Genomic DNA, 16,200 nt, shown 5'->3' with positions numbered 1-16,200 from the left:
AGCCTGTTGTTGTGGCCAAACTGCCAGGCTCCCAGCTAGTGTTGGTTTCTAAGGTTACTGGAATTGCCTGAGTCTAAAAGAATGTCTTTGTAGCTCTTTTATAAATCCTTTGTGATGCCTGCAGAACCGAGAGGGGGGGCAGGGAAGAGGTGAAGAAAAACAGGGTGGGAGGTGGACAATTCAAATCTGCCACATCCTGCTAATTCAGGGAGCAGAGAGAGTTGAGACTGCCCTTCTCTGTGTGGTCACTAAAAGGGGTGAACAAATTCGGGTTTGGTCTAAGGCAGAAAGAATTTTCCAGATCTTTATTATTTTGATTTGTGCTCTCTTGCTGACCCCTCCCAAGCAGTGTCCAATTGAATGAACTCTGTTCCTGCTGGGACAGAAATGTAAGAAGTGTACAAAGCACTGGAATTCCTCTGGGATTCCAAATGCATGGTTATCTTTTAAGGGTTCTGCATCCATTTCATGCAGCTGCAGGCAGCTTCTTTAGCACTTGTGTTAGCTGGACAGCAGAACTGCAACACCCTGTGGGTCATTAAAATAATTTCTGGGTAGGCATGCTGGAACAGGCTGTGAGCTGGGGGAGTGGAAATAGCTGGGCTAATAAACTAAGTGCTCTGCTCTTGCAGTGATTTTTTTTTTTTTTTTCATCCTGTTATTTCACTGCTCAGTAAATAGCTGTGCAGCCACTGTTGGTGTTGGACACTGACATCAGCACAGTGCTGAGAGCTGTCTGGGATGAGTTACCTTTCAGAAATGTCTCAGGTATCATGGGATCGTTCCTGCTGTTGTCTAGATTTCATACAGCACGTTGAACTGCATTTCAGCTGAAAGCTTTCAAAACGGAAATCACTGCCAGCAGGAGCTTTAATAGGTTAAGTATTACAGAACCTAGAGTGGTGTCCCGCTTCGTGCACACTGCCTGTGACAGGATGGGGAGGAGCCTTTGCAGGCAGGGCTGAGCAGGGGTTGTGCAAATGAGGACCCTCGATTCTGGCTCTGTGCTACTGGGAACAGCTTCCCATCTCTCAAATAGTGTTAGCTCGCTGTAAAATGGAAATAGCCATGCTGGTTTTCTTCTTAAGGCTTCCAGAAAATGGTGCAGAGAGAAGGAAAACTGCACAAATGTCACAGTGTGCTCACGTGGCACATAGCCCTCTCTTCTTGTGCCTTTTAGGCTCTCAGACTAGTTGGAGAGGTTGCCAAGTACCTGTGGAGTCTTAGAAGAGTTGCCTCAGAGCCCTCTCCCGGGCACCTCTGAGAGCTGAACAGAACAGCAGGTCTGGCACAGGAGGAGGTGCAGTGGAGGGCTCTCTGTGCTTGCTGCTTGTCAGGGACAAATCAGGAGAAAGGCCTGAGTTCATGGGGTTTTTGCTTTTTAAAATGGTTCTGATTCCCTCTGCATTTCTAGTGCTGCTGGAGGGATTTTCAAGACTGTGCTAATCTGTGACATAACACCGTTGAAAAGCAGCCTAATAGCAGGAGTTCTTTAGCTCAGCGGTGAGAGGAACAATGCTCTGTTTCTCTGTCTCCCCTCCCCTCGCTCCCCCCGGTCCTCTCCCAAATAAAGCTGCCATGCAGGGAAGCACAGAAGCTCCCAGGCTCTCCTGTCAGAAATAGAGCAGCAGCTCCAATTTAGAGTATCTGCTGACTCCTCTGCTCCTGAGTGAGGACTATTTTTGCTCAGTGACTTGCTCTACACATTATGAAGCTCGAAAGCTCTGGTGATTATAATTGCTGGGCTCCTTTATTTCTTTGAAAACCTATATTTAAAACGAGAATAATGACTGCTTGTAAAATCCTTTAGTTCTGGAAGAAACTATAGCAATAACAATGCAGTGTTTATGGCGCTGGGCAACAGCTAAAGCCGCCGAGAGCGCGGACAGCGGCGAGCCGGTGACGCTGCGCCGGGTGCGAGGGCTGGGCTGTGCTCACCTGGCGGGCCTGCAGGTAGGTGTGGGCACTGCCAGCCCCCAGGCTGGGCTCCTCTCTGCTCTCTGGGAATACACGGTTCTGAGGGGTCAGGAAACTTGGAACCCCCACCCCAACCTGTGCTATTTCTATGGCTTTGTTACTGTTCCTCTAATCGGTTGCCAGACAGATTTTTATCGTGGAAAGTGGTAGCGGGCTCTGCTTTGGAGCTGAGCTAGTGCAGTGCTGTAACTTGCTTTTTAAGTGTTTTTCTAGGGAATGCTGGAGTCCTTGTTTTTGCTTAGGAGTTCAAGAGATTGATTAATTCTAGAGACCGATTGTATGTGTAGTTTAACACCAAAAAGTATGTATAAATGGTTAAATATGGTGGATTGAAAGTGAGCAAAGAGGTACTTGAACTGAGACCTAGGAAAGACAGAGCAAGGAGCCTTACAGACAGAATGTATGTTTATGCTATGTAGTTGTCTTGAGTGGGTAAAAGTTGCTCTGAAAATGGTCCTAGAAAAATACATTGATCTGGATCGTCCTGCTTGCTTTGGGAGCTGGAGTCAGGAATTGGGAGTGAGTAGGAGGGAAGGAAGATAAGAACAGAGTGCTGTTCTCTACTCTTGAGCTTGTGAAAGAAGTCTCTTGCAGAGCTATTTACTTGGTTCTGAGCTGGGAGCATGTTTACCAAATAGAAGAGACTAAAAAAAATTTCTGTTGGCTTATTTTCTTCAGCACAGAAAGCGATTTTCTCTGCCTTTATCCTTGTGCTTCCCAGAAACAGAACTATTGTATTTGTCCCACATGTAACTTGTCACTGTCTTAAAAACTAAGTTAAGAACAAAGTCATCTTCTTATCATCTTCTGAAGCATGTCTGGGCCAGCCCTGCAGGGGTGCCAGTCAGTCAAGCTTGGAAAGCTGTTTTTAGAGTGGGTAACTGTCACGCACAGGGAGGGGCACATCCTGCCCCGGGGTCTGCTGGCCACGAGCAGGGCTGTGGCACCACTGGGAGCAGGTGGAACAGGGCTGTGGTGGGGCTGCTTTGTGGCTGTTCTTTTGGGAAGGGATTTGAGTCCCAGCTGTACCCTTTTCTGGGATACCTGCTGCCTGCCTGTGAAGCCCATCCCCGGTCAGCCTCGATGCCAAAGACCTGCAGAGCCGAGCAGGGCAGGGCAGTGCTGGGCACAGTGGGAGCAGAGCAGGAAGGGCTCATGCCTTGAGCAGGAATTGTGTGCCAAGAGCCTCGTACTGCCCTGTGAAAATGCTCCTGTCAGGGGTGAGCCCGTGGCAGATCTGTCACTGGAGGAGAGTGAGGGGTTTTTGTGAGTGCATCCTTTGGATGGGGGATAGAGGAGGCAGATCTGCCCACGCCTATCAGGTTTCCACAGCTGTATCCTCTCATCTTTTTCTGTCAGCCTATCTGCATGAGCAGGCCATGAGGAGCGTGGCTGTTTGTTGGGGATTTCCATGGGTCTGGCAGCAGGAGCTCTGGCTGCCCCACCAGATAGCAGAGATCCTGGATGTGCTAATTGTGTGTATGCAAATTAACTCTGTCCTGCAGGCTTCCTTGAGCTAAAATTCCTTTGCTGTTCCAGCTGAAGGCCCCTCCCCAGCGTAAACAGCTCTTGGAAAATAGTCTCTACCACTGCCAGGGCTCCCCTTCCCTGCCGAGGGCTCCAAGTGCCCCTTGCAGCCTCCGGCACCGTGAACTCTTCATGGCTTGAGGTCAGCCCGAGGGATGTGCAACTGCTACACCTGTGTGCCACAGAAGAGTAGTGACAGCAGCTCTCCTGTCCCCAAAGAGCCAGCTGGACAGAATGCCCTGAGCCTGTCAGCTCCTCTCCAGCCTCTGCTGCGAGGTAGAACAGTGAGGAGGGTGATGTTAGGTGAAACCATGGCCTGTTTATGCTCACAGCTTAATGCAAGCTGGAAATTTCAAGTGAGAGGCTTTCCAGAATGCCCATAAAATCTCCAGGAATTTAATAATACAGCAATTTTTCAGTACCTTCATTGCTGGGCAGCAGAAAAACAGTGCAAAATAACAACTAGCAGGCACAAGATGTTCTTAAGAGCATCTTTACATTCTTTGCTTAGAGCTATCAGTGGGAATTTAAGCACCTTATGTAATGGGCTTTCTCTTGTAGCATCTGCTGCTTCACAGGAGGATGATTGGAGAGGGAATGTATTGATTTAAGAGGAGGAATTTGGGGCCTTGACAACTGTCCAGCTTTACAGGAAGAGCTGTGGCTACTGGGTCGAGGAGCAGGTCAGGCTGATTTTGCAGGGTGCCTGCAGCAGCATAAGCTACCTAGGCTTATCTGCAGGGTGGAATCTTTACCAAAAATAACCCCTCCACTGTGTTAGATACCCGCATTTTTGCCATGTTTCAGGGATTTAAGTTGGACACCAGACAAGATTAAAGACTGTTGTGAACTCTTCACCCTGACTAATTGAGACTGACCCTTGGATGGCTCCTTGGACGCATTGGCACTCACTTTTCTCTCTTTAGACGTGTGCACCATGAAGTGCAGTCCGTGTCTGATAAACAGGAGGGCTTTAGGGAAAAGTCCTCTTACCTGTTGTAGGGAGGAATAATTTCCTGCTTTGGACTTTTTAGCACCCCTTCTGCTGAGCAGTGCATGGTTAGGCTTTAGATTTTGCTGGCAGTTATGAGGTGCTGAAGATTGAAAGCAGATTCTGTTTTTTCCTGTTTTTTCTCTCAGTTTTTAAATCTGACCTTATTAGTAGAGTACTGTCTGGATATCTTGCAGCTCTCCCTGTGAAGACAAGGTGTGCCCAGGGAGGTGGTGTTGAGCTTGGTCCTAATGCAAGCCTTTAATCTGCATTTTTAAAGTTGTTATTTTAAAAAGCCTCAGCACCCACTGAAGAAGCAGGTAAAGACAGGTCAGCTGGAGCCACATTTCTCACCCTCAGTGGTGAAGAGTGGGAGTAACCCCTGTGCAAGGGCCCAGAGCTGCACTGAGGGGCCCGAGCCCCCCCCGTGCCCCTGACAGGGGCCCTTCTCCCTCCACAACAGCTGAGCCAGGGCAGCAGCAGAACGTGTTTGAGAGGCACCCTGAACTAGTGACCCTCCTCACTGTCACACTGCCTGGGGGGTGACACACAGCCGAGGCAGAGCAGGCCAATCTTACAGGGATCAGGTTGACCAGTTTTATATTAAGCCACCACATATGTGCAGCACATGAGTGGTTGTTTAAAGAAAGCCTCTTACTTCCCCTCCCTCCCCCTCTTTGAAGGCTTATTTCTTTTGTCGCGTGTCATGGGGGCTGGCAGCAGGTTCAGAAAGTCTGAGCCCTCCCAGCTCAAGGTCATTGGGATTGTTTAAATATAATCTCCTTTTCTGTACTTTCTACTTTCCTACAACTTGCTATTCTGTCTTTCTTCAATTAAACTCCTGAGCAGAAGAGGAGCTTGTGCTTTGTGTGTGGGTGCAGCCCCCTGGGCAGGGTCTGTGTGAGAGCAGGCTGGGGGTGCAGAGCTTGTGGGGACCATCACAGACCACCCAGCTCTGGGCAGAGAGAGACTGTCCTCCAAAGGGATGAGGCAAAGCAAGAATGCCCTGACACTTGGAAAGAGCTCAGTAGCTTGGCATCTTAAAAAACCTGTTTTCTCTGCAACCTGGAAGGCTTGAATCCTTGATCCTGCTTGAAGGTTGGCTCCTGCCACAGAACAGGCACTGGAGAAAGCAGATCCACAGCAGTGCTGCCACCAGTCCCACCCCAGCTGGGCCTGCATGCCACCTGCCACTGGCTGTGGTGGGAAAGCTCTGCTCTCCCAAGCAAACCTTGGCTTCTTCCACTTTACCAGCTAAAGCTGACAGCTCTGAGAAGTTCCTGGTTACACGTGTGCAGGAGCGCTTGGGAGGTGAGGGGATCCTGGGTGATGGGACTGGGGAGCTCCTGCTGGATTGATGCTCCTGCCTACAGCAGGGGCTACGTAGCCTGTGTTCTTAGCGGGGAAGGATGAGAGTGAGGAAATGTTTCAAGATCATTCAAAAATGGCATCACTGTAATCCCACTTACTCTAACACCATGTAACCAGTATGAAATAGGATAAATGTTTTTGTCAGACATGGGCTTTTCCTTGTGCGTAACAGGGCACTATTGGTTTCCCTGCTCCAGGAGCACCTGGCCCGGGGTAAAAAGCTGTCTCCACATCCCACTGAACCTTGATCCCTGTTTGCCCCTGTCTCCTTTAGAGTGCTGGTGTGCCCCGAGGCCCAGCCTGGCAGAACAAAGCTGCTTCTGTGAGCTGCCAGGGAGAGGAATTCAGGGGGTGCTGGGGAAAGGACTGACTGTGAGAGAGACTTGGTGCAATTCTGGTGTCACCAGCCCGGCTCAGCTGGGGCTCTGTGCGAGCAAACTGTGCTGCCTTCGTGCTGGGGTGTTGGAACTGTGGAAACGTATTACAGGTCCAGCCCTGAGCATCCAGACCCCTGGGAGTTTTGTTTTTTGGAGTGTGATAGCAGGACAGGAATGCCAGGAGGTAGATTTTGTACTGTCTCTGTTCTTTCTGAATTTTATCCAAGTCATTCAGGAACAAGCTTTTGGGGGCAGTCTTATTCCTGCATCATGGTGGTGCAGGTGGGCAGAAAAATGAATAATACCCAGCATCAGTTGTGATGTCTGTGCTTTTGTTATTCTGCAGAGATTAGTTACAGAAAAAAAAAGAAAAATCTACCCAAACTTCATTGAACTCTGGCTCTGCTCTGGTTCTGCTTCGTGCTTACTGCTCATTTAAATTCCTGGCCTCCCCTTGAGTCATCTGTGTTTTGTGTTTCATCCAGTTCAGGGCATGTGACAGAAGATGCAGGATGTGTTTCCTAGACTTCTGCCCTTTCTTAATGTATTCCTTTTCTTTGCTCCATGCCACCGTTACTAAAATTGGAAACTCTTTGTGTTGCCACCTACAAAGCTCCAAAGGCTGGGGCTGTTGAGCACTGTCACAGCTGAAAGTTCTGCGTCAGCTCTCAAAGCAGGAGTCTGGGTTAAGAAAGATGCAATTGTTAAAGGACATCCAACACATTCATGTTTGCATTTGAGACTAGAGGATTTCAAACTTTTTGTTTCACCAAGCAGTGGAGACACACTTTTGAGTTTCCCCTTCAAATAAAGTTCAAAGCCTTTTATATAGCTTGATTCCAGGAGTTGAGACTTTAGGATAAAGGCCAAATATTGTGAAATCTGTGATCTCATTGTGAGAATAGGCAACAGGGAGGTTTGTTTAGGCAGAACTTTTCAGGGAAATTCCTGGGTATCTGGGCTAAGTATCCTGGTTTTGTTTATTAACCACAATTGCTGCAGACTTACACTGGAAACATTTGAATGGGGGAGGAGAGAGACACAGCTCAGTTCTGTGTCAGGAAATACCAGATCATTTTGTGCTTTCCAGGCTCTTGTATCTTTTGTGTCTGCCCAATCTGAACCTTATCACTGTGGGGCTTTGGTGTATTAAGATGTAGAAGGAGTTCTGCACAGATATCTCTCCAGGCAGGATACGGGTAGAGGCTGGTTCTCTGATGAAGGAAAAACTGCTTGAGGAGGAGGCTGCTATCTTTTGTCAAAACATTTCTTTTTTGTTCAAATAAAGAAGTAATTTTCCTCACTGTTTCTGCTGTTCGCTTCAGTACTGAAAAGCCAAACATCCTTATCTGATACCTTTTCAGGTTTTAGACCTGTTTTATTTCTGACTCAATTTTTAATGAAAAAGTGAAGTTTCATCAGTAGCTTTGCAAAAATTTTCCACAATGAGAGAAGAGTATTTCAATCCCCTGTAATCCTAAGTGGAATAGCAGAGGATGACCAGTCCTCTGGTCTGGAGGTGCAGAGCACACTGACAGCCCAGGGGAGAGAGCAGCTGTGGGCCCTGCCAAAAGGAGTGAGGCGGTGAGACAGAGCCACTGCTGAAAGTACCCGACAGGTGACATTCTTATTTATACACAGAGAGTAACATAAAGGGTGTCATCTTTTCCTGCAGAGAATACCAGAGGAGCTGACCCTGGATGCCTTACTAGAAATGAATGAGTCAAAGGTGAAAGAAACAATGAAGAGATGCGGGGCCAGGGATGAGGAGTGCTCCAGGCTCAACGGGGCCCTGAGCTGCCTGCGGAAGGTGACAGCGTCAGGTACAGACTGCCTTGTTCTGCTATGGAATTGTGTCCCAGCAGCCCAGCCCCATCTGCTGCCTTCCAGACACTGCTGGGGGATGTTCTGTAACCACAGCAATGGCTCTGGGGTGTGCACAAAGTGCACTGATCAAACCTGTCTAGAGCCGTCAGTTGGGTTTGGTGTGGACACCAGGTCAGATAGATACATGGAAATAAATGTATGTAGAACCCTCTCCTACTCAGTAGACTATATCCTTATTAACCCTTTCTGTTCGGAGTTGTGTCTAGCTCCAGGTCCTTCTCCATGGGTCAGTACACATCCTTGACTTATTTAAATACAACCAGATTCCTTGTAGGCAATGCCTTCCCCAAATATTGCCAGCTCAGAGAGAAACCTTTCCCAAGCACTTCCACAGGCACTGTAAAATCTGTTTGTACAAGAGCCTCTCCCAGCAGACTGGTACTCACATGCACCACATCTCTCTTTGTTATCAATCTGTCACTGAAAGGTGATGTTTCCTGTTGGTATTATGACAGTTCATCCATTTGCAAATCGTAAAGATTAGTTAATGGAAAAAGTCAGCAAACAGCTCAGTCTCATATTTCCTCTTTTCTAATCTTTCTTGTCCCAGGCTGTCAAATATTTCCCATCCACACTGTATAAACCAGCCATTGCTCAGGACTCATGGCATTCACCTCTTAGAAAGAAATGGCATTTTTAAAACCCCAAGTATGTGTCTGTCTCTCAGAAGCTCAAATCGGGCCCCGTGCTGAGTTTTCCCAGCCCGGGGCTCAGGGAGATCCTGCCAGGTGAAACGGGCACCCCCAGCCGTGCCCGGAACGCCCGGGAGCCCCGAGCAGCCCGCGGGCTTTGCGCGCTGCGGGCCGGCACTAACGCTGCTCCGTTGGACAGGAGGGGAGCTGAGGGATGATGCGCCCGTGGCCCTCCCCGAGCGCCGGGACAGCTCCAGCTCGCCGCCGGACCCCGCCTGGTCCCCGTGCGCCCCGGCCAAAGGCGGCCAGCAGCAGCCGCGCTCCGCGTCCGCCGCCGTGCCCTGCGAGCCGCCGGCCCCGAGCCTCGGGCCGTGTCCCTCGGCAGAGACGCTGCTGGAGGCGCTGGTGCTGCCCGCGGCCGGCGGCAGGCCCAGGACCCCGCACAGCATCACCGTCACCCCCCCCGGCCACGCCGCAGCCCAAGCGCCGGCACCGCCTGAAGCCGCCGCGGACGCCGCCGCCCCCCTGCCGCAAGGTGTTCCAGCTGCTGCCCAACTTCCCCACCCTCACCAGGAGCAAGTCCCACGAGTCCCAGCTGGGCAACAGGATAGACGAAGTTCCTCCAGTAAAGTAAGTTCCCTCCCAGACTGGAGCTGGGGCTCTCCCCGGCAAAGGCTGCCCTGCGTAGGCAGGAGAATACCGGCAATGCAGCAACCTCAGGAGCCTGTGCAAAGGCAGAGGCGTCTGTAAACCTGACAGCACGTGCTGCAGGAGCAGCTCCTGCTCTAGCAAAATGTGTACCTGTAACAGGAATAGCAGTGCCTAAAAAAATACATCTTTTCTTCTTTCTAGGTTCGGTAAGAGACTCTCACGGGTGTGTCTGCGGTGTCTTGCTGAGAGAGAAGAACCTGTGCTTGTCAGCTCCCTGCTGGCCATCCCTGGGCAGCCTCTGGAGGTTCTCCACGGGCCCTCCCATCCCAGAGCTTCTGTTAACTGAGCAGGAGCTTGGCCTGCCACAGAACCGCAGGGTTTGACTTGGTTGCACCTGGTATTTTCTGAGATGACACAAGCAAGGAGAAGGAATACTGATGTTTTCAAGGGTTAAAGTCAGGGGGTGCTTATCTGTGACCTCAGACAGCTGGCACTGATGCCTCTTGGGACAGGAATTTCACATCTAACCATTCAGTGGTTTTGGATAGCAGTGCCCACTGTCTCTGCAAGGAGGTTAAGCTGTGTGCAGCTTTCTGAGGAAGTTGATGTGGGTGATGGCTGGCAGGAGCAGGGCTGGGTTTCTCCAGGGCCACTGGGAGTTCTAGCCATCCTGAGGTGTGTCCCAAATACAACCTGTAACCTTGAAAGCTAATGGAGAGAGACTGGAGCAGCTTGGAAAGTGTCCAAAAGTATCCAAGTATTACAAAAAAAGGATGAAAGTCCAAATAAGGATATTATAGCACTGCATATGTAGCTAATGCCTTTTAAAACAAAAATCTCAGGAATTACTTTCAGAAATAGAAAGATTGTAAAATGAAAATGCCAGCAGAAATCTGAGCATTTCTCTGGGGAGAGTGAGGTAATTGGTGCAATAAATGAAAAAGGCATTAGAATAAATTCAAACAGAAATGAAGGATTTTGGCGCTCCTCTTCATATGGACCTGTGGGCTGGGTTGCGGTCTGCTGTGGGCTTTGGTGAGTCCCAGACAATCCCAGACTGGCTGATGTTCATTCGAACCCTTCAGTGAGGATTGAACCATCTGACCCGGTGTTAACAGCCATCCTCCCTGCTGTGCTGGGCCTGTTTGGATGGCCACAGTATTCCAGCAGCCTGCATTCCTTGGGAAAGCAGCTAGCCATTCCAGCCTTTTCCAAGAGGCTGAGGATCACAGATGCCTTTAGAAGCTCCCCTGGACTAATGATAAAAAAGACTGTGGTGCCATCTATGGTCAAGTGAGGAGACTGGCTCTGAGCCAGCCCTGCTGTGTGCTGACACTTGCACGTTGGGGTTTGCCTCAGATGTGCAATATTTCTGTAGGTTTAGCTCAGGAAATATGATATGCCAGAGTTCTGAGTATTGGGGAGTTTTCAGGAAGTTATGTGCTCTAACCACTGCCATCCTGGATTAGCATTTGGAAGTTTAGATCTCTCTTTCTGCACTTAGCAGCTAGTTAAGTGAGCTCACATGTGTGTTTGTATTCTTCTGGGTCATGCTGGCCCCATCTAGAAAACTGAGATAATTTTCAGTGAAATAGAATATTCTGAAATCTACTGACACTGCAGGAAAACTGGGTGATGGTATTTGTGGTAAACCAATTGGGAGTAAAGCAATTAGGAGTAAAGTCTGACTTTCCACTTTAAGAATGGCTTAGACCCGATCAGATGGAATTCTGTAATCCCTAAATGTAAAACATTATGATTTATCCAATCATATGGGAACAAATACAAGAGCACCTTCACAGGGGGCAGAGCAGGGAGCTGTGACACCTCACGGCTGGAGGTGCTGGGGCAGTGACTGCTGGGTTTCTGTGCAGGGTGCTGAGCACACAGTGCTTCCCTAAAGCTGCTCTTGTTCTCCACCAGAGCTCTCCCAGGGATCCCCCCAGACGGTACGAAGAGACTTTGGCCTGGCTGTGACTCACAGGTGAGTGGCCCAGGGACAGAGCCCGGCAGGGCCGTGATGGCACAGGCCTGACGTGGCTCTGGGGCTGGCTCAGGTGTCTCTGTTGTTCAGCTCTGGGTTCAGCTACCTACGAATGTTCATTTTCCCTTGGGCACCAGCTAACATCAGTTTTCCCCCTCTTGTCTCTGTCAGGTTCTCTACAAAGTCCTGGTTATCTCAGATTTGCCAAGTGTGCCAGAAGAGCATGATGTTCGGGGTGAAGTGTAAGTACTGCAGGTGAGCACGTCGGGATGGTGTCCTTCAGAACAGCCTGCAGTAACTCGTGTCTCTTGATGTGACGCACTTTTAGCAGTGGCATCGATTTTTCAGCTCTTCTGACCTGGCAAAGGGATGCCCTGGCACAACTCACACTTGAAGTTGGCAGCCTGACACGTGAATGAACCAGATTTGTTTCCCTGCCACAGGCTTCCTACCTCATCCTGGGCAACTCTTTTGGTGGGAGCTGGATCCCTAAACAACAGCCAGGATATTAATTTTTGCTTCTCTCAGGCTTGTTAGTCTCAGAGCACTGAGATTTTACTACCTCACTGTTGCTGGCTGAGAGTCAGTGAAAGTAACTCTATTAAAAATAAATCAGATGCTAAGATATGTGTGTGGCTTTTATTAGCCTAATGGCACACATAATAGGATTCTCCATACAAATGCCTGCTGCTCTGGGGCTGAGCATTCCAGAACTCCTTCTGAGATTAGCATAAGAATTACAAATTAAGGGTAGGCTTCCTCTTTTTGGGAAAGAACAAGTTGCTATTTAACATGTAATGGTTATCTTTCAGATTAAAATGTCACAACAAATGTACTAAAGAGGCACCTGCTTGTAGAATATCCTTCCTTCCCAGTAAGTAATTTTCTACAAATTCTTGGCATTTCAATGTAATTGATGGTATGGAAAGAATAAAAAGTCTCATTAAAGCTGTTTTTCTCCCTTCTCCAACCTGTTTTTTTTTTAGTAACAAAAATAAGAAGAACAGAATCTGTCCCGTCTGATATCAATAATCCAGTAGACAGACCCACAGAGCCCCAGTTTGGAACTCTCCCCAAAGCACTAACTAAAAAGGTACGAGGTGGCTGGAGTGCGTCCTGAGTCCCTGGGGAGCTGCAGTGGGGAGAGGCTGGATCTCACTGGTTGGCCGTGGGCTTTCGCTTTGCAAGTCCTGGATACGTGACATTTTCTTCCTGTAAAACTGGGGCTGTGCAGAGCTCCAGGTCTTACTCAGAAAAGCAATGCCACCATCAAGCCCGGGAACAACTTCCCTCCATCTGTTGTCCAGCAGACACTGAGGGCAGCTCCCCCTTTCTCGTTATTGTTTCCTCACGAGTGACTTTCCCTACTTTGCAGGAGCATCCACCAGCAATAAACCACCTGGACTCCAGCAGTAATCCTTCTTCTACAACCTCATCCACTCCGTCTTCTCCAGCACCTTTCCAGTCTTCCAACCCTCCCAGTGCGACGCCACCCCCAAACCCATCCCCCATGGGCCAGAGGGACGGGCGCTTTAACTTCCCAGGTAAACTCCTCTGGCAGGACACTGCAGGAAGAGGCTGACCAGGGATTCATGGGGAGTTGGAAGTTTCTGAATACATGGTTGTGCCTTAAGCAAGGTGTAAAAGTCTATCTTATTATCTGAAAAAATGAAAATGTCTTTCTTACAAGGTTTTAAAGCATATCAGCAAGATATCTTTGCAGGAAACAGATTACTGAGGAATGTTTCTCCTTTTCCTTTTTGGAAAAGGACTGAAGAGAAAGCTATTTTTTTCTCCTCCTTTCCCCTTTGTGTTGTACAATGCATGCTGCCTGCAGTGTGTGCTCACCAGGGGCTTTCAGTCAGGAGGGAGGTGCTTGCTGGAGCAGGCTGTAAAAGTGAGAACTGGAATGGATTGCTTTACCAGACCCTTCCAAAATATAACTCAAAAATCAACACCCATTTTTAAACCACCATCAAGCACGAGTGATGGAAAGGAGTTTACCCTTCATGCCCTATGGATTGTGAGCCCCAGTGTGCAGCTTTAACCAGAGCTGAGAGAGGCAAGGATCTCTGACAAGGGCAAAGATCTAAACAGTGAAGAATAAATGTAATTCCTTTGACCTGAACTAAAGTCACATGGGGCTCAGTAGCTGCTACAGCTGGCCTTCACCACTGCTGAATTTTGCATCACCTTCTGACCTGTGAACTCAAGCTGCTGTTTGAGCCTGCTAAAAAGGACCAGAGGTGGTTCAGTGTGAGGATTCCACTGCAGCTACTTTGCATTGGGACAAACTGCTCAGATTCACTGTAAAAATAAAAAAGGCAGATGGTTCATGAGCTTCAGCTTCTGTGGGGGCACCTCTGCAAAGCTGAGACCTGGGAGCACATCACATCACACCTGAGGTGGGCCTGCCTTGCACTCCTGGGCTCTCCCTTTGCTCCTGCCACTGGGGATCCAAGTGTGGTGTTTGCCCACCAGGCTGTTGGTAGCACAGCTTGTGTTTGATACCTGTCACCTGTCAGGGCCTTCCCAAAATGCATGTGCTGAAATTCCCCCCAGCAGGCTGATAATCCACTAATCTGTTCCCAGCAGTGACCTGGGACTAATTCATTGAATGTACATGAGGCACTCACTGACGATCCTCTAATTTGTTTGTGTTGTTTTGTTTTGTTTTTTTCTCTCCTGGTATTTTTTTTGCTGTTCCTTTTTTACAAAACCCCAATTAATTAAAAAGCTGCCTACTACCTTCAGCATAGACAACAGTTTATCTTCCCAGGTGAGTTGATTGTTTTAATTCTACTAACCAACTTCTACTGCCAAAACATAACTTGTTTGTAAACCTCTGCATGCTGCCCAAGAACAATCATTCTGCTTTAAAAAACCTGTCTAAACCAATCCAGACTTTCTCTTATCTCAGTGTGTATTCAGGCCTCTCTCCCCTTAATCTGAGGTAGTGATGTGATTTATGTATTGAGATGGATTTTGAATATTTAGCTGTAGAACATTGATTTTCTGCTGTGGGATTCTATCCACATCCATGTTCTTCCTTTCTAAAGACTCCATTTTATGGCTCTGCCTGGCCCAGAGGACTTTACCGATTAGTAGGGGAGATGGAAGAGGACTGGGCTCAGCCAACATGCAGGCAGAGGAGAGATGAGCATAATTTTAAATCAGTAAAAGTATAAAATCACTTTGTGGTTGAGTTTATAATTCCTAAATAAAAAGTAAATAGTTTCTATTGCAATGTTAAAACTTGCAGTCTATAAGAGATTGAAGGGTAAAAGATGTATCATAACTATTTCTGCTTTCCCAGAAATTCCCAGTCCTGCACAAACAGCACAGCTTTCAGAAACTGCTGCAGACACTAAGTAAGTAGAGTTTAAAATCCCTTCATTTGCATAGCATTTACCTGGTAATCCTCAGGTCAGCCCAGAAGTGCTGTGTTATGGCCAAAACCAGATTTAACACCTGAGAATTCCCAGGGTAACTTCAGCCAGTGAGGGTGATGCTGGTATTCCCAGTTTTATAAAGCTGGATATGACACCTAACTCTACATGGCACACTAAGGAGTCCAAGCCTTTGATATCTGTCCTGGTTGTGTGACAGGTGAGGTGAAACAGAAGTTGGAGTTTAGTAACTCAAAGGGCAAGGCACACTGAGCTGCCAGCAAACAGCTCTCTCAAGATCCCAGTTGCAGGGCATGGAAAAGCTTCCAGCCTGCATTGCCAGCTGCTCCACTGCAGGTGTTTCAGGGGCAGGAATGAGGGCATCTATTCCTAGCACACAGTGCAATAACAGTCATGCCACTGCCAAATCAATTCCTGCCACTTAATTATCAAGAATCACTTCCAAGTCTTTGTCCCTCATTTGCCAAAGTGAGCTTAGAGTCCTTCTCTTTTACACGGAGCAGGAATTGTATTTTTCCCTGACCTTCTGTAACCGTCAGGATCTGTTGTGCATTGGCTTCTTCTGCTCCCCTGCATGCCAGCACAGCCCCCGTTCCCCAGCGATGCCAAACGTTGTTTTCACTGCTTGTGTTGCAGCGCTGCCCAGCAGCCGGGCACGGGCCGAGCCGCACGGGAAGCACAGGTGGGTTTGCTGCTTTGCCCCGAGGTCTCCAGAGCAGCCTGTGCTGCTGGGCTGGGCTGCCCCCAGCAGGGACTCCGAGCACACCTTTTCCTTCCCTTGTTGTGGACAGGCGGAGGAACCAGAGGCCAGTAAGTCGGAGCCCGAGGACGACGAGGATGAGGTGGAAGATCTGCCCAACCGGCGGCCGCACCTGCAGGGGATGATCTACCGCAAACCCAGCCAGACCAGCGTGTACCTGCAGGAGTGGGACATCCCCTTCGAGCAGATCCAGCTGGGGGACCCCATCGGCCAGGGCCGCTGGGGCAAGGTCTACAAGGGCAAGTGGCACGGGGAGGTGGCCATCAGGCTGCTGGAGATCGACGGCAACAACCAGGATCACCTCAAGCTCTTCAAGAAGGAGGTGATGAACTACAGGCAGACCCGGCACGAGAACGTGGTGCTGTTCATGGGAGCCTGCATGAACCCCCCTCACCTAGCAATCATTACCAGGCAAGGAGTGAGATCTTTCTGTTAGTTCTGCTAGATGGGTATTGTAGGGATAGCTAATACTGTTCTCATATATAAACATTTCCTGCAGCTTCTGCAAAGGAAGGACGCTGCACTCCTTTGTGAGGGACCCCAAGATCTCCCTGGACATCAACAAAACCAGGCAGATAGCACAGGAGATCATTAAGGTAAGGGCTCATTATGCCAAGGGAGCCGCTGGGCAGG

General features: G+C 48.9%; 1 protein-coding gene across 1 annotated transcript in view; it reads left to right on the top strand.

Moving 5' to 3' along the window:
* The window catches only part of KSR1 (kinase suppressor of ras 1), a 50,305-nt gene that overhangs the window by 27,568 nt on the left and 6,537 nt on the right, over positions 1-16,200 (top strand). The window contains 14 exon segments of the mRNA XM_040082310.2: positions 7,919-8,066; positions 8,962-9,221; positions 9,223-9,392; positions 9,615-9,619; positions 11,337-11,397; positions 11,569-11,652; positions 12,210-12,271; positions 12,384-12,490; positions 12,773-12,941; positions 14,135-14,176; positions 14,714-14,768; positions 15,444-15,489; positions 15,599-15,978; positions 16,067-16,163. Coding sequence (XP_039938244.1) covers positions 7,919-8,066; positions 8,962-9,221; positions 9,223-9,392; positions 9,615-9,619; positions 11,337-11,397; positions 11,569-11,652; positions 12,210-12,271; positions 12,384-12,490; positions 12,773-12,941; positions 14,135-14,176; positions 14,714-14,768; positions 15,444-15,489; positions 15,599-15,978; positions 16,067-16,163 — 1,686 coding nt within the window.

Source organism: Hirundo rustica, chromosome 19 (genome assembly GCF_015227805.2).
Source record: "Hirundo rustica isolate bHirRus1 chromosome 19, bHirRus1.pri.v3, whole genome shotgun sequence".
Lineage (NCBI taxonomy): Eukaryota > Metazoa > Chordata > Aves > Passeriformes > Hirundinidae > Hirundo > Hirundo rustica.
This window is presented reverse-complemented; position numbering and strand designations above follow the sequence as displayed.